Consider the following 23880-nt stretch of genomic DNA (forward strand, 5'->3'; position numbering starts at 1 on the left):
TAACTAAATGTTAAATACTAATATTTAAGTAAAAATAAATTAAGTTATAAATATAGTCAATAAAAACAGCTTATGCATCATTTTACAAATTATTTATTCAAAAATCTTCTCTACCATTGTACAATACATTTTTTTTATAATACGTTCTTCTAAAAAAAAATTATTTCTAACAAATTAAAATAATTTCTTTATTTGATAAAATAACTACATAACTTCTCCATTTAAATTTAATTATATATTTTTAAAACGATTCATGCAAATTTTTTACCTTTCGAAAATTATATTTTTTAATAGAAAATATAAACACATAAACGTATATATTTCCGCGTGATAAAGGAGTTTTTTGACTTTTAAAATGATTATCAAAAAAATATATGATTAGATATTCTTTTAATAAAATATCTACAACAAAACCGCTAAATTTTAGTCAGAAAAGAAAACGTTTGTTCTTCAGTTTGAATTACATTTTATATTTTCATTTATTTTTTTAAATTATTTAGAGAAAGTGTGGAAGTAAATTATCATATGAAAAAACATTGATTAATCTTATCCGTTTTTGTTTAAATTCCTATTTTTAGACATTTAAAATTATTTTAAATTTAACTAAGTTTCTAAATAGTCGTTATGAAATAATAATGTAAAGATTATAGTACAAAAATCTACATGATTAAATTATATGTATACTTAAATATAAAGTCGTTTAAACTATATTTCATAATTATTTATAATAATAAGAATTACTTCCGAAAACCGGCTCTATAAAAATTTGGCAATGATTGATGTGAGAACCTTTAAATTCATTTATAATTTCAAAAATAAGAAAGACTTTTTATTGACTTAAAAACTCAAGATAAATGTTTTGTTAGAGATTCAAAACAAAGAGAGAGAAAGAAAGAAAATTATGTATTTGTTTTATTTCATTAAAAATAAATTAATTTTAAAAATAATTTGAATTTTTTATTTAAATTAATTATATTAATACTTAGTTTGCTCATATGAAATTTAACGTTGAAATAATTTTTATGAGAAGTTTTAAAATTATAAAATTAAAATAATATTTAAGTAGCCAAGATGGAGTTAACTCATGCATATGTCATAAAAATGTATTAGAAAAAACATATATGTAATCAGGATGACGTGAAATATAACGGAATATAGTGAAGAGAGACGGAGTCTGGCGTTAAAGGCCTCCGTTTACTTTCTTTCTGCCAACTGCTGCAGCTGACAACTCAACACTCACAAACTCTTTAGCTTCCTCTGATCCAAAAGACGATGGAACCTTTAGGTTGATTCCTTCGAATTCTCGCACTTTCTTTATAAATTTCCCGCACTTTCTAGCCCTCCAAACGCTCTCCGAAAACCCTAAAATGGCGTCGGAATCCACAGAAGAGGACAAATCCTGGGAGCACGTCCTCCGCCGCATGCTCCCCGCCGGCGCTCCTCTCCCGGACGAGGAGCACCTAGACTACTCTATCGCCGTCGAGTACGAAGGTCCTCCGGTTCCATACGACGTTCCCAAGGTCGATCCACTCGAAATCGGCGCCACCGCTTCCGCCGTTGCCGTACCGATTCGGACGGCTTCAATAGTCTCCGATCACAACGCGTCGGCCTCGATTCCGGTCGCCATGCCGGTGCATCCGCGGTTCTCACGGTTTGGCCGAGTCCGCAACGGCGGTTTCGACCGCGCGCCGCCGCCGCCGCCGCCAAGAAGTCCGGTGGAGAGCCGGAGGTCGTCGTCGGTCTCCAGGTCTCAGTCGCAGTTCGATTCGCGCAGTGGCGAGGTGGTTTATCGATCCGATTATTCCGGCGAGGTTAACGACGAAGATGGACCAAGCTCCGCCTCGGAGGCGTCTGAGCAGCAGTCTCCGCCGAATTCTGCTCCGGTGCCTCGAAGCGGCGCAGGAGCGGGCAAACGTCCGACGACTGTGACGTTCCATACTCCGAGGGACTCCGAGGACGACGACGGAGACGATTTCACGTCGCCGAGGTCGGTTGCGACGGAGCCGGTGGGATCGCCGGTGGGCGCGTCGCCGTCGCGGAATAAGAAGCGGTGGATTTGTAGCAGATGTGGAAATAGTAACAGGTTGAAGGAGAAGGAAGCGTGTTTGGTGTGTGATTCAAGGTACTGTAGTAACTGTGTGCTGAAAGCGATGGGGTCTATGCCCGAGGGAAGAAAATGCGTGAGTTGCATTGGGAAGCCCATTGATGAATCGAAGAGGCCAAGTTTGGGGAAGTGTTCTAGAATGTTGTCGAAAGTGTGTAGTTCTTTGGAGATTAATCAGATTATGAAGGCCGAAAAGGAATGTCCTGCTAATCAGCTTCGGCCAGAGCAGCTTATTGTGAATGGCAGGCAGTTGAGGCAAGAGGAGTTGGCTGAGATTCTGGGCTGCCCCATCCCTCCTCAGAAGTTGAAGCCCGGGAGGTATTGGTATGATAAGGACTCTGGACTTTGGGGCAAGGTGAAAATGGAAAACTATTAACGACTTTAATGCTTCTATATGTTGTGTTTTTGTGTTTCTTTTAGTGTTTCCTTGGTTATATGAATAGGCTACTTTTATTGTATTGGTTTATTGTTTTGCTGAACTTGGAATTGTTGGATTGATTTCAGGAGGGAGAGAAGCCTGATAAGATAATAAGTTCGAAGCTTAATATTGGAGGCAAGCTTCAGACGGATGCGAGCAATGGAAATACCAGAGTCTACATGAATGGCCGTGAAATAACAAAGATTGAGCTTAGAATGTTAAAGGTAATCAAATCAATAATCAGGTTCCTGCTTTCATCTGGGTTGGATTTGGTTCTGAATGAAATAGTTGAACATGGAAGTTAGTAAATGTACTAGAATCTAGGCTAGAATGCTAGATACCAACTTTTATAGCTAAGCGTCAATGCTGCCTTGGCTTCAACTAAGGTTGTGCTAAGTACCACGTGGCAACCCTAATTGATTGTTGTAGTGCTTCACAAGTTTATACACATTCGGTTAACTAAGGAAAAACACAAATGAATACGGACCGTGCTATTATCAGTCAACTTATGGCCATTTCTGTTTCTAAAAATTTAGGTGTTTGGATTTTACTTAAATTCTTACCTATTACTATCGATATCAAGAATAAAAGGCATTACATAAATTACTCTATGTGCTAGGTAAAGTATTAGAGATAGTAGATATTAACCCTGGACATACAATAATTGTTTTTCAAAGCATTTCCCTTTAAAATTAATAGAAAATATTTCAAGCATATAAGCTTACCTGATTTTAATGGAACCATAATTTCTACTTGTTGACAATTTACAACTTATGAAACCCTAGGAAATTAATTTGGGTTTTTATGATGGCCTCTTCAATTTTGTTGTTGTTTTGGTTTTCATATATTTGTACCTTAAATGTCTGTTTTCACATATTGTACCTAAAATTTCTGGTTTCTCTAACTTATTTATTTTCCTGCTCTCTTATAGTTTCCTTTGTGTCTCTTTCTTATTCTGCGCATCTTTATATCTTTTGAAAAACCATGCTTGTCATAACAACTTGAGATCTTGTGAAGCCTGTCATGAAAGGGGAGGACTGCAAAGGCCTTTCAGTTGACAGTTCTTCTTTTAAATGCATTTATGCCATATCACGTGAAATAAATCTTGATCTTGTGAAGCTTGTCTTCAAAGGAGGCTGCAAGAGCCTTTCAGTAGACAGTTCTGCTCCCTCTTTGAAATGAATTTAGACCATCTCATTGATTTATTTGTGATTTGTTGGTTATCATTTCAGTTAGCAAATGTTCAATGTCCACGAGATACCCATTTCTGGGTTTATGAAGATGGATCTTATGAAGAAGAAGGGCAAAATAATATTAAGGGGAACATATGGGGAAAGGTTCTCTCTTATCTGATAATAGCATACACTTCTGTTCAATTTAGGCTTGAAAGTGTTTCTGCTCTTAATTGGTTTTTTATACAATATTAGTTTGGTTTATGGTAGGCAGGCGTCCACTCGTTTCATTTGTTCATTATTCTCATTGCCTGTACCTCCCGCTAATCCTCCTGGGGTCAGAGATAATTCAACTAACTATTCAACAAGATCTGTGCCTGAATATTTGGAGCAAGGTAGAGTTCAGAAACTTTTGTTGTTTGGCATGGAAGGGTCTGGAACAGCCACGCTATTTAAACAGGCATGTTTATTTCCTTTATCTTTCACTTCTTCCGTCTCTCTCACCCTCTGTCTCATAGTTGCATGTTTTCACACCTTTTGTGCTTATTAACTTTTAACCTGGCTGGTTTGGATTAAATATCTTTGGCTTTCCCTTTTTGATGGGTAAAGGACTTTAGTGACGAGTAATAGTTTATGTTCTTGATTCATTGTGCAATGGAGGCTGATAGACTGACAATAATGTAGTTATAAGTTGACTGTTTTCTTAGGAGTTTAGATATAAACACGTGCTCAACCGCACTCTCACAAATATATGTCGTATAGCAATGTATTTGCTTAAGTGTGGATGATACATGCATGCATATACCATTAGTTTTATGTATTAATGTTCTGTGTGCTTGATGCCCAGATGAATACCCATTTATGCTGAATGCATACGTACTAAGAAATTAGGTGTATATTTAAACAAGTTATATGCATTGTTTATCTGTATGCACAACTTATGGATAATGGAAACGCGACCTTGACTTATTTTTATTGTAGTGATTTCTCATATGCTCATTATGGATGACTTTTTCAGTGTAAACGTGGCAGTAGATAATTTTTCAAAACTTCATCATTTTAGTTTACATGCTTATGACACATTTTGGTTGGAACAGACTTTTATGCTTGTTATTGTGATTATAACACTCTTTTTATATCTATTATTTTATCTATTAACCTTGCGTTAACTGTTAATGGTGTGTTATTGGTTGTTTTGTTTTTTACATTTGATCATTTCTAATTATCTGAGACTTCATTTTTCTCACCTGTGGAACAGGCCAAGTTTTTATATGGAAACAAGTTTTCTACAGAAGAATTACAAAACATCAAGCTTATGATTCAAAGCAACATGTACAAATATCTTAGCATTCTACTTGAAGGACGAGAGCAGTTTGAAGAGGAAGCTCTGGCAGAAAGAGAATCTACTTCATTAGAAGGTGAAGGATCTGGACAAGTACAAGGTATAATTTCACTTTCCTTCCATTTCCTTCCCTCTTTCATTGATTGATGGGACTGTTTCTCTTTAAGTTGAAGTGCCACTTGCTTTCTACTATTTTGTGGCTTTTATTATCAATGTCAAGTCAATGAATATTTGTTTTTTCTGTTAGGGGTCATGAAAGAATGATATAGTAGTGAAGCTTTTCACATTTGTTCTGTATATTTAGGCATCCTATCATTTGTTCGGTCTATCATCTTTAGCTATATTTCTTTTTGTTCGATATATGTTTATTATATGATCATACAGTGATGATTAATGGTCTTAAAGTTTCCATAATGTTCGTAACATATGCAGTTGCTCTGTATTTTTCACCCACTTACCTATTTCTTATGCTCACTATATCAATTCGTTTGCCATTCTTTCTTCATGGTTTGTCTTAAATTGTTGTCCAATTGGAAAATTTAACAAAGAACGTGTAGTCCTCTTGGAGTAGAGGACAAAATAATTGCTTTGTGTTTTGCATATTTGGCCTAAAGAGGTAATTTTTTGATAAAAACATTATTTGATTCTGTCGTGATATACAAAATGTTGTCTTCAATTTTGGTCTACTGTGTAAAAAATTCATTATTTGTTATTAAGATGTTAAACTTCATCAAATATAATTTTGTATGACAATATTTAACATTTCCATAGACAATCTAACTATTTATAGCAACTAACCACCACCAAGACTCATTTCACTCCTTGGGTCAATAACGTGGATCAATTGGCACCGTTGGGGGCTCTGTCCAAAACCAATTTTTTGTCAAACCATTTAAGTATGGTCCTCTTCAATGGTTACTTGCTATCTTGGAGAGAGTTCTCTTTCCTTGTCCATTATTTGCAACAACTACAAGACTATACAACTATGTTTTGACTAGTATATTGGATCATCTGTCCTTTTAAGCAACAATTTTCAAGTTTAGATATAGTAATTTTTGATACCACATCATTTTTCCCTTTGTGGATGATAAAATTTGATAATCTTTTTTGTAACGTCTGAGGAAAAAATACAGTTCCGTGAGTGAATCTAATTGTAAATTAAATTTAGCAGAAACAGCAGCTGATGGAAACAAGCCTAGTATTTATTCAATCAATCAAAGATTCAAGCACTTTTCTGACTGGTTACTGGATATTATGGCAACGGGAGATTTGGAGGCCTTCTTCCCTGCTGCAACACGTGAGTATGCTCCTATGGTAGATGAGATCTGGAGAGATCCTGCTGTTCAGGAAACATACAAGAGGAGAGAGGAACTGCATAATCTTCCTGACGTTGCTAAATATTTCTTGGATCGGGTATGACTCTACTATTTCCTTTTTATTATTTTTTCTTCTTGGTAAGTATTTAGTGGTGTTGTTTTGTATATTTCATTGCCACTGAACTAGTAATTATGTTTAGATGGCTATTTATGTTTGTCCTTAAACATTATTTTGCCAATTCCATTCTGAAGTTAGTTCAAAGTAACTGAACATTGTCACTGCTTTCCCAAACTACTGTTTCTCCTTATATATCAATAATCTTTAAAAATATGCAAGAGGTGCAATGTAATATTTTCCGGCTGTAGAAAGAATCCTGGATTAGAAGGGTGTGTCTATCATGTTTTCTGTTCTCTTTTTTGTATTTTCCTCTACATTGTTAAATAATACAATTTCCCTTGGTGGATAGGAATTGTTCCCATCACATAATCACAAATATCTGTGGAACATTAAACTGTATAGCGGAAGAGAAATTATGGAAACTATAGCGGCTGTCACATTAATTATTAAAAGCGTATATTATACTATCAAAAGATTGAGAGTGGAGTAACAAATGTTATTAGTTGATATTTTCACTTATTTATGATTTAGGTAAATATTTAATGTCTGTAGATTTTTATGGATGTCAAGATGTCTATCTAATGAAAAAATATCCACGATTCTCTTAATGCATGAATTGATATCTCTCTCAATGTATATTTAAATACCTTCATAACAATATTGCCGCCATGGAAAACTTACAGCAAGATATTCATTATCCATCATCTTTATAGTTGCTAAAGTTTGATTGGATAGAAGACTGAGAACCGAACCTTCTAAAGAACACTTTTAAAGTACGGTGTAAAATTTAAATTATGGGGCATAACTCCTTCCTGTCCATTGAAATTTGGCTCTTATAATAAATATTTGTCTTTCACTTCAGTGTGCTCTGTTATCAAGATGTCTAATCATGAGATCTTGCACACGCAATAGGAATATTATGATGTACATGTTCATGTTTTAACTTCTAATTTTATTGGTCTAGATTGTGCTTTTGATTTTTCATATTTTTCTGGCTAATATAAAAAAACAATCTTAAGATATATTGACTTCCATCACGTGCTTCTGTTATCAAGATGTATAATTATGTGTGATCCTGCACAGGCAATAGAAATTTCGAGCAATGAGTATGAACCTTCTGATAAGGATGTATTATATGCCGAAGGAGTCACACAGAGCAATGGTCTGGCTTTCATGGAGTTCTCATTTGATGATAGGAGTCCAATGTCTGAGATATACAGTGAAAACCTGAATTGCCCTCCTCCCTTAACCAAGTAAATCATTCTCCTCAATCTCCTTATCTCTTATTTTACTGAAGCTTGTGAAAATGTTCTTGACTTGTTAACACCGTTATTGACTCAGATATCAACTGATTCGCATAAATTCGAAGGGACTGCGTGATGGTTGCAAATGGTTGGAAATGTTCGAAGATGTGAGGGCAATCATATTTTGTGTTGCCCTGAGTGACTACGACCAGATGTGGCCTAGTAGCAACGGTCAGCTTCGAAACAAACTGCTGGCAAGCAAAGATCTTTTCGAGAGTCTGGTGAAGCATCCTTGTTTTAAAGATACTCCATTTGTGCTTCTCCTAAACAAATATGATGCCTTTGAAGACAAGATAAACAAAGTTTCTTTATCAACTTGTGAGTGGTTTGGGGACTTTTGCCCCGTGAGACCTCATCACAACAATCACGCGCTAGCGCACCAAGCATACTACTATGTGGCTGTGAAGTTCAAAGAGCTTTATTATTCCCTAACTGGGCAAAAGTTGTTTGTGGGACAAACTCGAGGTCGGGACCGCACGTCAGTGGATGAAGCATTCAAATACATAAGGGAAATCATAAAATGGGACGACGAGAAAGACGATGATGTATATGAAATCAACCCAGAAGAGTCTTCTTTTTACAGTACAGAAATGAGTTCTTCACCCTTCGTCAGACAGGAGTGAATTTATTTGTAGGAGCATTGCATTTGTGAAGGTCAGGGAGTGGAAGTATTTGTTTTGTTTTCGTTTTTTAGGATCTTCCCCAAACAGCTTCAGAATGATTTTTGCCCCTTCATAAATAAGCTTAAGCTAATTTGATTGAGAGGTTGTAAATTCAGAGGTGATTTGTTCTCTGTACAGCTCATGTTGACAATATTCTTCAGCTTAATTTGAAAAATAAAAATAATAAATAAATCAGGTATTTTTTTCTTTAACCCTCCATTTTTTAACCACCCATTTATTACCTTGTCCGTAAAGATCCCCAAAAACCTAACTTCTTTTAACTTACAAAGATCGCTTGAGTTATTAGGAAAGTAAATGAGTTAAGCATATTGAATTTATGATTCAACTTTAGCAATTAAACAGTTTTTTTATAACTATCACGATGCCTCCGCAAGCATGAATGACTTGTTATCATTAATTAATGAATAACCTTAGAGCCAACTGAGTTCGATCTAATGAAAATTATTTTAAAAATTATAATCAGGATAGTTTCTTAATATTTTATTGCAAAGGATGAAATGAATAAATATAAATATACCACAAGAAAATTAAAAATTATACAGCTCATTCTCTTTAAAAAAATTATATTGGTCAAACTTGTCCTAAGTTAAATATACGCCTTCTTCATTTTATGAGTAAAGAAAATATTATTATTAGGACAGTAATTAAAAGAAAACAAAAAAGGCCATTGGCATGTTTCATTTCTTATTACATATTCCATTTGAACCATACTCACATAAAACGTGGGATGCTTGTTTTCTAACTCTTTGGCTTCCATTATGTTTGCATTCTTGTAGGATTTGTTTTATTTATTTTATCACATGTTTGCACTTGATTTTTTTTTTCTTCTTCAAACTATATTATGTATCACATTTACTCTTCCCTACAGATGCATTCATTTGTCCGAAAACACATTGATACTAGAGAATATCTTACAAATATGTAGATGGTAAAAATCACACTAATGTTAAAACATAATAAAATAAAAGTTTAATATCCAATTTTGTCCCCACTTTGGTTCGGAAATCTCAAGTTAGTCCCTTTATAGAAAAGTGAGTTGAATGGATCCTTACTTGTAATTAATTGACTCTAATGAGTCCCTTCCGTTAAATAGAAGGAAACGGAGTTAGTGGACTGATGATGTGGCAGTTGTCTTTGGTGAGGTGTCAATACGCAATTGTTTGCGTGCTTACGTGGTGTTAGGGTTCCCCATTTTCAAATTGGGTTGTATTAAAAATTGGGGATAAAGGATTTGGGGCTGATTTGTTCGAGATTAGGGCATGTCCGAGAAAGAAGACAGAGGCAGGCAGTGATCGTGGGAAGACGGAGCAGTGGTGGTTCGCGGTTGGCGACTTCTTCTTCGTTGTCAGTGGTTGTCTCTGTTTGGGGTTCGTTCTTTCGGGTTCGCTCTTTGGGGTTCGCAATGTCTTCGAATCACGGTTGTTCGTCTTGCTCATAGGGGAGCTGTCGCGGTGGTTCATCCAGAGGATTGGTTGGAAGCATGATATCAGAATCCTCAAGGGGCACAGAACGAGCATGATCCAAATAATACAACTGTGCGTACTTCTTTGCAATATAGAAACTGCTCTTCTTTGTTCTTGTTCATGACCCTAGTTTAATTGCAGATTTTTGTCGGCAATTTGGATCCTAATGTTACCGATGACCATTTGAGACAAGTTTTTGGGCAGTATGGAGAGTTAGTTCACGTGAAGATTCCAGCTGGCAAGAGATGTGGATTTGTCCAATTTGCGGACAGGTAATTTAATCATTGAAGTAATTTATATATATCTTGGTAACTTGTCTAAATGCAGTGTCCTCTGATTGTGCCGTGATTTTTCATGTTTATGCACCAGGAGCTGTGCAGAAGAAGCTTTGCGGGTTTTAAACGGCACACTTTTGGGTGGACAAAATGTTCGGCTTTCATGGGGCCGAAGTCCTTCAAACAAACAAGTAAGCAATGTTACTGAACTGTGGTCATTCTGATATGCTTTATCCTTGTTAATTGATTTTTATAATGAATTTGGTTTTCGTGGATGACTCAGGCCCAACCAGATGCGAATCAGTGGAATGGCAGTGGTGGTTACTATGGATATGCTGCGCAGGGTTATGAAAATTATGGTTATGCTCCTGCTGGACAAGATCCCAATATGTATGGCAGTTATCCGGGCTACGCAAATTACCAACCTCCTCAGCAACAACAGCAAATAGGATATAGCTAAGCAAGTTCTGCCCCAATTTTCCGTTTTCTTCTGTAATCCTATCCTATCTATGATACTCGTTTTGGTTCTTACTCTAATTGTCTCATTGAGAACAAACTTGGCTCATTTACCTTCCTATCATTGCTATTAGCATTAAACATTCTATGCGAACTTTTATTTTGTACCCATTAAATATTGCTTGCTGAGTACCTTGATGTTTATGCATCTGGTGAACCCTTCCACATTTGATACTCCTATTAATTATTTGTAACACAGAATATTAAGCGGGTGGCATATTGTGTATGTAGCGTACGATGCATTGTCGCGTATTGAGCTTGCTCTGGCGTGAAAGAGAGATGCAGAGTGTAATGAATTTTTAATTAACATAAAAAATGATAAATGCTAACAATTTGATAACATGGTGGAAGGAATGTTGCATTTCTGAACATATTACATGTCATCTAGTTGCTTCTATTGACAAAATGAATTTTGGTCTTCAATTTAACTTTTTTGCATTAAAAAAATCACCGAAGCGATCTTACAAATTATGAAAAAGTTTTACTGTTGAATGTTATTGAAATTAAATAATTAAATATTTTAATAGATGATTAATATTTTAGAGATCACCTGAATTTATTATTTTGGATGATACTTCACAATGAAAACAGGTCAAGTTTTGTCAAATGATAGTAGGATTCTAATGAAAATTAAATGTATTGCTCAACCTTTGAAAAACAGATAATTAGTCTCGTGTTTTACGTTCGTTGGTAGTGTATTTGGATTTTAGTTGAAACATTTAAATGAATTTGGTTCTCATTGCAATCTGCGTAAATATAATTGATACATATTTCCAATTAATGGTATTTTTTTTTTCTGTTGAGGTTAATCTACCCTAATTTATTGATAAATATAATATTTTTAACTATAGAAAAGTTGATTGACATAAATTTAAGCTGATGTTTTTTGAAGAATTTTTACATTTGTCCTGCGCGAAATAGCGAGTATTTTTAATGACAATGCATATTTCTCTTGCCTCTGTTGAGGTACAGGATATCGCTTTACAAAGTTTCACCTGTATTTTTTTTGTCCATAGCAGAACCTCAAAGTTATAAATTAGAATATTTGTTTTCATACTCACTTTCTCTTTATTCTTACCAAAAGTATCTCCATAAACAATGCTACTTTTAGCCAAACACTGACCCAATTGTTGATATTCATACAAGCGAAGAGTTCATAATTTGCAACAGGACCAACCGGCAACAAGTTATATTTCTTCACATACCAAGAGCTCAGTAACAGGATGATGTACACAAGGAACAACCTGCTGTCCAGTTCCGATCTCCTTATTGGTGTTGTCAATTGATGGAACCAGGTTGATGAGTTTAGATGCTGCTTCTGAGTCTTTTGTTTCTCCACCATCCACATCAGATTCTTTTACCTGTCTGTAGGCATCAAGTTCATGAAGTGTTTCATCTTGTTTGATCGTTTTGTCATGATCAAACTCTGACATGATAGACGTGGACTGATTCACATGTCTAGGTTCAGATGTCCCCTGTGGAATTCCTCCACTGGAAATTGAAATGGCTATCAAAGTAGAGGCACATTGATTCTCAGGTACTTCTGAGATGCTAGAATGAATATCAGTTGGTGGCACTAGCTCTTCAGACACAGGTACCCGTAATTCTGGCTCAAAAGGTTGTTTGTTGAATTGTACTGATGAGGGAACAGAAGAGCCATGTATCTCTGCATGTGGGTTAACAACTGGAATATGAATCTCTTTCCTTTTGATCATTTTGACATGTGGAGCCACGTCGTTTTCTACAGAAACAGGTGAAAAGTGACCTGGTACAAACACCAGGCCTCTTAAAACAGCATCAGTGTTTGCTACCTTAACATTAAGAAGATATCCAGCATTAAAAGTTCCTTCAATGACACCACTAACTAACTTCCCTACCATTTCATCGTCACAATCATTAGTTGTACCAGTTGTTTGGCTCGAGTACAACACATTTGTCAGAATCAGGAATTACAGCTACATTCTCCCCTTGAACTGCACTTCCTTCTTTTCTTGGTCGACCACGTTTTCGTTTCACTGGAACATTTAAAGGAGTACCTAATCCATGATTCTGTTGGTTCATCTTCCAGAATGCCAATTACAGAGTTCTCTCTAGAAAATATATCTGAAAAAGAGAGAAATGTTATTCTTTGACCAAATAAAGTATGTTTGATTTCCAACATTCCCTAATCGTAATGCTGGATAAAATCAACAAGTGAATTTAAAAGAAAAGTATGATTACCCAGAAACACTAACTCCTTCCTTTGAAAAAAAAAACAAGAAAGAAAAGAAAATGTAAGTATTTCAGCACCTGAACAAACAAATTTCCTAGTGGGAAAAGTTAAACATTGTTTTTTTATGCAGCAGACAAAACAATTCAAAACTTCAAGGGCAGAGACATTCTCACAATATTTTAACAGTTGTTAAGCGATGTTATCATTTAAATGAGATCAATATGGCAATGATTCATACCCAAAAATTATTAAATTTTACAATTTCTAATAACTTATATACGCTCTGAAATTAAAATAACATTGTAGAAAATAGTTGTTGGATTCAAGGTATTCATAATGCATGTGTAATAACATGTAAGCTAGTGCGAATGCAGGAGCAGTTGTTCTAACTTGGATCAAACCCCTAAAATAGCAACGGAACAGATTTACAAGAGTAGCAAAAATAAAAAAATAAATTTGATTCTCGAACATCGCAGAAAAGGAAAATTGTAAAATGCAGCGTAAAAGAAAGCATGGAAAACTCACAGATGGGTTAGGGCTATGGGAGCGAAATGGGATGGATATAATGAACGACAAAAACTGTAACTTTTGTGGCTATGGCGAGGAAACGAATGTTGTCGCCTTTAATATATTATTTAAAACAAAAAACGAAAAAGACAAAAGAAAGAGAGAAAAGAAAGTGAAGAGTGTTGGATCTATCTCTCTTGGACTTTCTTTCCAACGCCAACCGCGAACCACCACTGCTCCGTCTTCCCACGATCACTGTCTGCCTCTGTCTTCTTTCTCGGACATGCCCTAATCTCAAACAAATCAGCTCCAAATCCTTTATCCCCAATTTTTAATACAACCCAATTTGAAAATGGGGAACCCTAACACCACGTAAGCACGCAAACAATTGCGTATTGACACCTCACCAAAGACAACTGCCACATCATCAGTCCACTAACTCCGTTTCCTTCTATTTAACGGAAGGGACTCATTAGAGTCAATTAATTACAAGTAAGGATCCATTCAACTCACTTTTCTATAAAGGGACTAACTTGAGATTTCCGAACCAAAGTGGGGACAAAATTGGGTATTAAACCTAAAATAAAATATTTAAATATATAAACATAATAATATTATTTATTATAAATCACAAGTACAAAATGTCAACATATTTATAATTCTCTTTTAATATGGATTTTTATCTCAAAATCCTGAATATTTGCTTACTAAAATTAATAAAATCGTGTCATCGTTAAACAATTTTCTTTTTTTTGGAGAAACAAACTCAAAAAATATAACATTAAATGTTACTAAAAGATATTTTAATAGTTTGATTGGAAAATGTAAAAATATATGGGATGGTTACTCAACTATTTAATTATAAAACTAAAATATAATAATAATTTTCTTTAATAAAATTACTTAACATAATTTAATTCTTATTTTAATAAAAAAAAAACAAAATCAATATTTTTTTACTCATTCCTTTCCAATCAAAAAACATTTTTTACACTCATTTTATGTCTTTCTTTTTCTTTTCCCATTCATTTCCTCAATTTTTTCTTTCTACCAAATGACGACTTATTGTTATCAAAATTTCTAAATTCCAAAATATGGATTATCACCTAAGCATTGCACTTAAATTTTCATCTCATGGCTTAAACAATAATATCGACTCTCTAAGCCTGATCGAAGTGTCTTTTAAGACAATCGTACGATGAATTGAACTCACAATCTTATTACTTGATTGTAAAATATATTAAATGAACACAAAATTAATTGTATATATAACCATAATTGACAATTTAAGTAGATGTTTCAAATTATTCTATTTTTATTTTTTATCTTTAAAAATAAGTTCATTTCATTTAATGTCAAATTTTAATATACAAAATGAATGCAAATTTTATGAAATAAACTAGTTTTGAGTCTTAATATTATAAACATGTTATCTTAATATTTTGAGAGTTTACAAGAACTTAGAAGACTCATGAGTCTTGTTTTTTTTCTATACATTTAAATTAATATAGAAATACAAGTTTTTTATTTTAATATATTTTATGTATTTATCATGTTCAAAACTTTTATACTATCTTGATATCCTAAAATATTTTTAAAAAATTCGTCACTGATATGAAATTGAATATCTAATATGAATCTACCTTTCAAAAGACCCATAAGTAACAGTGTTTACAATATTTGTTTACCTATTTTAAAGCATGTATACCTAAGTAGAAATATTTTATGATAAAATAAATTTAAAAATATACGTTTCAAGTCAAAGACTATTAGAGATGTCGGTCGAAACCTAAAATAGATCTCTCTCGTTCAAGCAGGCCAATTTCATATTTTAACTCTCCAAACCTAACTTATACCATTTAAGATGAAGCCTAACTTTCCCCATCATCATGCAACACAATTCAACATTGATTAATCAAATTAACAAAGCTAAATTCCTTCTTTGAATACTCAATTCAATAAATACATTATTAATTTATGGATTAAATATATTTTTATCCTTTAACTTTAAATAAATCTTGAAATTAATCTCTTTTCGAAACTCTGAACTAATTCCGTCTTTCATCTTTAGAATCGCATAAATTTAGTTCTTTTAACCATATTTTAAGTTTATTTAAGGTTTCAAACGTGTTTCTCAATTAATATTAACAAATAGTGTAAATAACTCAACAAAAATGTTATCCTAAATACATTTGAAATGTCAAATAAACTTAACAAAATTTAATTGAAAAAACTTAATACATTACTAAAATTAAGGATTAAATTAAGTCAAAATTTGAAAGAACTAATTTAAATTTTTACTTAAAATTAAATATTCAAAAACATATTTAATCTTTAATTTATATATATATATATATATATATATATATATATATATATATATATATATATATATATATATATATATATATAAGTTTGCTAACTTATGTAACCTCTTAAAATGTATCATATTTTAGTTGATAAAAATATTCTTGTGTATTATAGATTTTAAATTTTAAAGTTAAGGATATTTGAAAAATTTCCGATTTTTTTATTTTTTATTTTAAATTAAAAATAAAAATTATTAAAATATTCATATATTTAAAGTATGTATTTTTTTATGAATAGAATCTAAGTGTCACTCGTTAAATTAGTTACTAATTTATTTATTTATTTAAAGAAGAGGGTGGTTCCATTATCGCCGGCAGAAGAGTGATTGTATTTTTCTGACTCCATATTCATACCTAACTCCCATGCTGTACTTTCAATTCCTCATCACTCATATGTATATAAAATAAACACAAGAGAATTCAATATAGTACAGTATCCTAGTCAAACCACTACCTTAAATTATTTGCCTTTGCATGTAACATAGGAGAAAAATTAAAGTATTTTTGGTCGTTAGGTATAATGTGAGAATTTAAACTGGTAACCTAGATTTTTGTTTGAGGTCGAAAGTAAATGCTAAATAGTAGAAAGTTGACAATAACATTGTTGTCTCATGTGGCTGCACCGTCTTGCTTGAGGAAATTATTGCCTCTAACATGTCTCCTCAACTGCTACTTAAACCACCATGTCAGACTCAATCTGTTTATAACTCTCTGTTTTAATCAACATTTACAAACTTTATTTTATTGATACTGATACTTTAACAACATCTTTTTTACAACATTTTAATATCGTGTTATTTTATGATTGGTTTATGTTACTGTTTATGATTATTATTATTGATTGTGGAGTAATTTTAGATCAATCACAGAATAACACGTAGATGATATTAAAATGTTGTAAAAAAAATGTTGTCAAAGTATCATTATGTTTTTATAAAATTCTTATTTTATTGAAGTTTTCTTTGAAGTGTTATAATTCTTACGTACGTGTCTGAAGTAAAAATTGTAAAATTTAGGCCTAATTCTATTATGATAAAATTTGAATAACTTTCATATTATATTAAGTTGTATAATATAAATCAGTTTTATCATTGAATTTTTATAATACTTTTCTTTTCATGTCAAGATTGTGAGTGTAAAAATAAAAGAAGTTATTGATACGAAGATCAAAATCTCAATTAAGAAAGATATCTCACTAAAATAATAAGTTTTAATTTAATTTGATATCATACTAAAATAATGAGTTTTAGTTTAATTTAATTTTATGTATCGAATTCATAGATTTATTTTCACTTATATAAAATTGATTAACGGTAAAAAGAATTAAGTGAAACTTATAAGATGTAAATCTTTTATTATGAAAATTTTCAATCAATCATAATCATGTACACAAGTTTTATAAATTTTTTAATAAATTAATTTTAATAGTAACTCAGTCCTACGCAATCATTTTGAAAAATGAAATTTGTATATATAACTTCACAATTTTTACTGCTTAAACTCATAAAATAAAACATTATAAAATTAATAAAACTTTGTGCTAAACAAAATTAAATAATTGTAATAGTAAAATATATCTTAAAAAACTACTAATCATTTTAATACTAAAATAATGAAATCTTATTATTTTTAAACAACTATAACTTCTAAAATATAATTTTCTAGATCTTTATGATATTTATTTAGAATTATAAATAAATGTGATGAAAGTTATAAGAATAAAATGGTGTTTATTGCGTCATGGACTCATTGCACACGCAAAGAGGTCAAAGATTAAGGGTTTTTGGTTTGTAATTGCAGAGTTTGAAGCTGTCAACAATGGAGTTTTATTTCTTTCGTAAAACAGATACCAACGTCTTCTTTCTTTCGACCATTCGATCACCATCACAGACAACTTTTATATATAGAAAAGGTCAAACTAATAATAGTGTTTTGTTTTTAATAAAATCAAATAAAACATAAATTATCACTTTGTCTTCAATTTGTACGATGAAAAATCAACAATCAAATTAGTTATAAATAAAATGATTAAAAAAAAGTATGATTAAAGTTTCATTTAAGATTAATTAAAACATATTTGATGCCCCAACATCACCGTTTCTATTTAACTTGATTTCTGTATATTTTTTCACAAATTGACTCCTATTACCACGCCAACTCATTTCTAATTCCTAGGACTTAGGTTTATATATTATGTCGGACTTGGACGTTCCCTAATATAAAATTATTAATCATGTATATTTTTAATTAACGATTACTAATACATTTATTATTTATTTCAAACAACATCGAAATCTTCAGTTTTATTTTTGTAATTCTACAGAAGGATTCCAGCTTGCTACGACGGTCGATCTTTTTTGTCTTTTTGTATTTTAAGAATATTTCATTAATTTAATTGGTTTACTGAAAAATGTACTACGTACACAACATAATTTATGTACCATTAAGTATTAGTTTAAAATATTTCATTTTTATCTGGCTTAATTTTGAAAAGAATTTATTCATTTTTATTTGTCTTCCTGTTGTATAACTATTTTGCTATTATAATAAATATTATTTTACTTCTTAGTTATTGTAAAACAATATTAAAAGACATATAAAAATTAATAGAGAGAGTAATAACGTAGTTTTATTAATCAGAATATTTTAACTAAGAAAACCTTAGAAGTTTCCATTACGATTAAAACCATGACTTAAGAAAGTAGCAGGCCGAAAAGAATGGCGTTTATGTGAGAAGCATGTTCATGAAAAGGGAGAAGAAAAGAAAATTATTAAAATAATTAAGAAGAACGAAAATCTAGTAAAACCTTTTATTAAAAACTATACGGTAAGATAAATGATTATTTCACACAATTTTTTTTTCATTTAACATTATTTTTTTTTCAAAGTATAAAAATTCATTCTTTTATTATTATTTTATTTTTATACTGTATGTCAAATAAATATAAAAGTGTATGAAAGAAAATTTTTTGTAAGTAAACTTAAAGGTATAAAATGATTCTTTTGTCCTTAATTATATAAAAATTTATTATTAGGGGTATGCGAAAATGAAAATTAATAAAATAAAAGGTTAACTTCCAAATTACCCAGTGCATTTAACTTATCAACTCTTTTATATTAATTAAATTATAATTTAAACATAATATCAGCAAAACTTGTAGAGGCTTTCAAATTACCAAATGAATTTAAATTATCGACTTTTTTTTTCTATTAGTTTAATTATAATTTAAATACAATATCATCAAAACATGTAGGGCTAATATTTTGAGTCAAGGTAACGAGTTTCTAAAGCCATTTAAAAAGAAAAACACACCAAATTAATTAACTAATTAAAAATAATTTAATTTTGATTATTTCCCATATGAAAATTTAAACGTTATTTATGAATTCAATATTATTCTAAGTTTGCCAAACAATTATCATAAAACTGATATAGAGATGAAGTTCGCGTGTGTTTTTTAATACTTTGTTAGGATGATTTTTTTTTTCTAAGAAAATAAATTTTAAATTTAACAAAATTCTACAAAATTCGTTGAGTTGAAATATAAATATGACAAAATACTATTATTATTATTATTATTATTATTATACTGTATCTATACTTTCAACTTTCAAAAGTCAACTTATGTATCTTTATGCAAATGTTGTTGTAGTAATAATAAAGAATATTCCTTTATTCTCAAATCTATTTAAATTCGATCATTCTTTTTTAAATTCATCTTAAGAAAACAGTTCCTAAATCTATTATATCCAAATTAAGACATTTTATCCTCAATTCAATATTATAAATTATAAATTATTAATTACGAAGAATCACATCATACAAAAATTAATAAAATAATCTTCACATGTTTTACTATTTTGCATTCAAGTAAAACAGGTTAATTAATTAAATTAAATGAAAAATATTATTAGATTATGAAAGCCCATCATTGAAGGTGATTGAAGGCTGACACCTTCAATGAAGATATCTTCAATATCATTAAACAATTGTAGTTTTATGGAATATTCTTCTTCCTCTGATATTACAAAGTATAAATATTACAGTTTTTTATACATTAAAATCTTAGCGAAATGCCCACACTGACATTTCTTTTAAAATTCGTCTATATTAAGATACTAAAATCAGTATAAAGAAAAAATTTTAGTCAGCATTCAACATATTTCTCTCATTTAAAGAATCAATTTCCTTAATTACATATCTAAGCAGCATAACTAATTTTAATACATTTTCAGAGTCAACAAATTAAAACAATAATAATTGTTAAACTTTAATTTCAAAATTTGAGGGTATCGAAAGAAAAATAGAATTGTAAGAACAAAAAGGGGTGTTGGCGCGTAGCACAGTAACAACGTACGTGTTGTGTTTGTCTAATGTCCTAGTAGAAAACGTGTGTCACCGAGTCTACACCAAAACAAAAACAAGAACAAAAAACATTGTGTTGCTTAGGTCTTCTGTTTTCCCTTCTTTTCTTTTACCCGTTCTTCCCTTTTGACCGTTATGTCTATTCTCAATTTTTCTTCAAATCTTCGATGGTCAATATTCAAATCCTAACTCCTTCTTCCTAATATGCAACAACATATTAATTCTCTCTCTTCGGTTTGAATGCTTCTCTCTTAGAATACTATTTTCTTGGGTCTAACTTTGAACACACTGATTCCTGTGTATGAAACCAAGGACCCTGACCCTCTTCTTATATATCACAACTCACACATGAGACATGACATACATATCTCTGTGATTCTCTATAATATATAACTACACCAACAAACCCTTTTAATATCTCATCAAATTCTTTCACCAGAAACCTCAATTCACGTTGCAGAAACAGTTTTGGCTTCTTTGATCAGGTTGCTAGAGATGGTGTTGGGATGGAGGAGGAGGAAGGGAAACAGAAAGCAAAGCAAAGGTGGGAAACCCGTGATGGAGTTGGTGGTTCCGAACCACTTCAGATGTCCAATTTCTCTTGACACGATGAAGGATCCTGTGACACTGTCAACCGGGATAACCTACGACAGGGAGAATGTGGAGAGGTGGTTTGAAGAAGGGAACATCACATGTCCGGTTACCAACCAGGTTGTGAGAAACTTTGACATGATTCCAAACCACTCTCTCAGGATGATGATCCAAGATTGGTGTGTGGAGAATAGGCAACATGGGGTGGAGAGGATTCCGACACCAAGAATACCAATCAGCCCAATTGAGGTTGATGAGCTTCTGATGCAAGTGAAGAACTCGGCAAGGGGTTTGGACCAATACGGCTGTCTTGAATTGGTGCAGAAAATGAAGAAATGGGGTGAGGAGAGTGAGAGGAACAAGAGGTGCATAGTGGATAATGGAGCACCTGGGGCATTGGCTTCATCGTTTGATGCATTTGCCAATGACTCGGTGGAGAGAAACGTGGTGGTTCTTGAGGAGATTCTTGCAGCTCTGAATTGGATGTTTCCACTTCAACTTGAGGCACAAAAGTCCTTGGGATCTTTGGCTTCTCTAAGGTGCATGGTTTGGTTCTTGAAGCACCAAGATCTCTCAGGGAAAGAGAAGTCCATTGTGGCATTGAGAGAGCTTCTTTCATTCGGTGATGTACAGCATGTGGAGGCTTTGTCACATATTGAAGGGGTGAATGAGCTCTTGGTGGAGTTCATCAACAAGAGGGTCAGTCCAACCATCACAAAGGCTTCATTGAGGGTGGTTTGGTACATGGTCTCATCCTCTTCAAATTGCAGTGAGAAAATGAAATTGGCATTTGTTGAACTGGGTTTGGTTTCTTGTTTGCTTGACATTCTGATTGAGTCAGAGAAGAGCAGGTACGAGAAGGCTTTGGCCATTTTGGACTCTCTGTTCAGCTGTGAAGAAGGAAGAAACAAAGGGTGTGGGAATGATCTAACAGTTCCTCTTTTGGTGAAGAAAATTCTGAGAGTTTCACCTTTGACCACAGACTATTCTGTCTCTGCCCTTTGGAAGCTTTGCAAGTTTGGTGAAAAAGACGAAGGAAGAACCCTTCTTGAGGCCCTTCAAGTCGGTGCCTTTCAGAAGCTCTTGCTGGTTTTGCAAGTTGGTTGTGGTGATGAAACCAAGGAGAAAGCAACAGAACTTCTCAAGTTGATGAATCCTTACAGGGCTGAATTGGAATGCATAGACTCAGATTACAAGAATGTTAAGAGATCATTTTAACTTTATCAGTGTGCTTCTTATTTCTCTTTATAATTATTATCTGTAACATTTTTTTTGCCTAAAGATTGGATCTTTTCAATCTCTCTCATGGCATGGGATTCCAAGAATCCACAAGTAGATAGGAAAATAGAAATTATTCTTTTTGTATATCACAATAGTAATGAAATGATATATTTCATATATCTTGCAACAATTTGTCAAAGTTGGATTCTTTCTTGTATTTTTGTGCATTATTTTTTCAAAATACATTGATTGACATTGATGTGTTAAAAGATATTAAAAAGAAAATATTAATGCTTTCTTAATGTGAGCAGAGAATAATAATAAAAAATCCAATAGAAAATCTTTAGGCTTCTACTTTGTTCTATCATATTCAACAACTTCACTACATTCTCTTATCAATTAACCAAAAGAAAATATATATACCATTTAAATTGTTGTACAATTAATAATTATACGCCTTAATTTTGCAAATATAATTTATAAATATTTAATTATTTCTTTAACTTTAAAAATGTGTGTTTGGAAAAGAAAATGAGTGACCACTTTGTTTTGAAATAACATGTGATTAGGTGGTGATGATAAGGAAGGAACAGTAGTGGCTGAATGAAGAAATTATTGTAAAACTAGAGTAGCTATGGCATATAAAGCTAGAACAAGCCAACACTTCAGGTATTTTTTTAGGTCATGTAGGAAAGATCATTGGACTATTCCAACACCAATAGAAAATACTATTGTATTTTGTGTTATTCTTTTATTAGTTATACCAATTGGTAATTCTTATCCCTTTCATGTTTAATTTTACTTTTTAATTTCGTCATTTTCTTAATTACAAAATCTAATGAAATTGTATTTTGTGTATTTAAAAGGTGTATAGTATAATCGTTCGGTTACAACAATCCTTTTGATCTCATATAAAATGATCAATGGACCGATAAATCAAAATATGAACAAAATTAGTACTGAGAATAACTACATCAATCTAAGTCAAATATTATTGTTTGAGTCGTAATTAGGTCAATATTAATAAAAAACTCATTCCAAACTCTATAAATACTTGTTTAATATCTAGATAATTGGTTATATTTTACTGTATATTTATTGCTAAAAGCATTTGAATAAACACAAGTTTTAACATCAAAATGTCTTTTTGTAAGACCGAACTATAGAAAAAAAACCAAAAATAAAATATTAACCTAAACTTAAAAGTTAGATACCCTTAAAAAATACTTAGCATCGACCTGTAACCAAAACAAAAGATTTTAATCATAATATTTTATTTTAATGAGAGATTTTAATGTATTGTGTACTAAAAGATCTCTATAATAATATCAAATATACTATTTTATCATTATCATTGTAATGCTTTAAATACAAGTCTTACTATTAAAAAAATAATCTTCGACTTTGATTTTAGGTAAGATACATTTATAAATACCCTTTTTAGTCTTAATAAAATTAGAGAGACTTAAATAAAAAGTCAAATGGCTATTTTCGAGTAACACTTATTAGTATCATGATATAATGACACTTTAAAAAATTATATTTTTAAAATAAATGTTGTTTATCTATTTTAAAATAAATACTAGAGGCCACAAGTATTTATTTAAATTTTGGAGAAATGAAATAGAAAATAAATGTTTTACTATAAAACCAAAATCCACATATTGTACAGAAATATAAAATATCAATTTCAAAATTTATAAGGATATAAAAAAAACTACAAGAAACAATATAAAAAATAACTCATTTTACATAAACTAAAAACATATAAATGTTTTATTATTTTAAGTGAAAATTTTACCGCTCAACTTTCAATTTAATTAGAATTTATAATAAAAAAACTTTTGTTTTTGATGAAAAAAATTCGCATTAAGTTTTATATTCAACTTTAAAGATAAATCAT

The 23880-nt window shown here is 31.7% G+C and overlaps 3 protein-coding genes and 1 long non-coding RNA gene across 7 annotated transcripts; 3 read left to right on the forward strand and 1 right to left on the reverse strand.

The window, feature by feature from the left end:
* The first annotated feature begins 1082 nt into the window (after positions 1 to 1082).
* LOC108345710 (extra-large guanine nucleotide-binding protein 3) lies at positions 1083 to 8648 on the forward strand. 2 transcript variants are annotated; one of them, XM_017584416.2, is made up of 8 exons: positions 1083 to 2459; positions 2609 to 2746; positions 3755 to 3859; positions 3969 to 4154; positions 4953 to 5136; positions 6205 to 6449; positions 7554 to 7723; positions 7812 to 8648. In XM_017584416.2, the coding sequence occupies exons 1-8, from the start codon at positions 1368 to 1370 to the stop codon at positions 8395 to 8397; spliced, it is 2706 nt and encodes a 901-aa protein (XP_017439905.1). In that variant the 5' UTR covers positions 1083 to 1367; the 3' UTR covers positions 8398 to 8648. The 2 variants fall into 2 exon arrangements, with proteins under 2 accessions (XP_017439905.1, XP_017439906.1); XM_017584417.2 differs by having other exon boundaries at positions 6208 to 6449.
* A 1046-nt stretch (positions 8649 to 9694) lies between these two features.
* On the forward strand, positions 9695 to 10827 carry LOC108344987 (uncharacterized). The gene is made up of 4 exons (XR_001833602.2): positions 9695 to 9992; positions 10062 to 10192; positions 10290 to 10386; positions 10479 to 10827. It is a non-coding gene; the product is annotated as an uncharacterized LOC108344987 (long non-coding RNA).
* A 1003-nt stretch (positions 10828 to 11830) lies between these two features.
* On the reverse strand, positions 11831 to 13993 carry LOC108344018 (uncharacterized). 3 transcript variants are annotated; one of them, XM_017582480.2, is made up of 3 exons: positions 13449 to 13993; positions 12932 to 12951; positions 11831 to 12814 (listed from the first exon to the last, which is right to left on the reverse strand). In XM_017582480.2, the coding sequence occupies exon 3, from the start codon at positions 12589 to 12591 to the stop codon at positions 11899 to 11901; it is 693 nt and encodes a 230-aa protein (XP_017437969.1). In that variant the 5' UTR covers positions 12592 to 12814; positions 12932 to 12951; positions 13449 to 13993; the 3' UTR covers positions 11831 to 11898. The 3 variants fall into 3 exon arrangements, with proteins under 3 accessions (XP_017437969.1, XP_052723132.1, XP_052723133.1); XM_052867172.1 differs by lacking the exon at positions 12932 to 12951; XM_052867173.1 differs by having other exon boundaries at positions 12932 to 13993.
* Positions 13994 to 19962: 5969 nt separating this feature from the next.
* Positions 19963 to 22154, forward strand: LOC108345339 (U-box domain-containing protein 21). The gene has a single exon (XM_052867174.1). It carries the CDS (start codon positions 20661 to 20663, stop codon positions 21972 to 21974), a length of 1314 nt encoding a protein of 437 aa, XP_052723134.1. The 5' UTR covers positions 19963 to 20660; the 3' UTR covers positions 21975 to 22154.
* The last annotated feature ends 1726 nt before the right edge of the window (positions 22155 to 23880 follow it).

The sequence above is a fragment of the Vigna angularis genome, chromosome 8, assembly GCF_016808095.1.
Source record: "Vigna angularis cultivar LongXiaoDou No.4 chromosome 8, ASM1680809v1, whole genome shotgun sequence".
Taxonomy (NCBI): domain Eukaryota; kingdom Viridiplantae; phylum Streptophyta; class Magnoliopsida; order Fabales; family Fabaceae; genus Vigna; species Vigna angularis.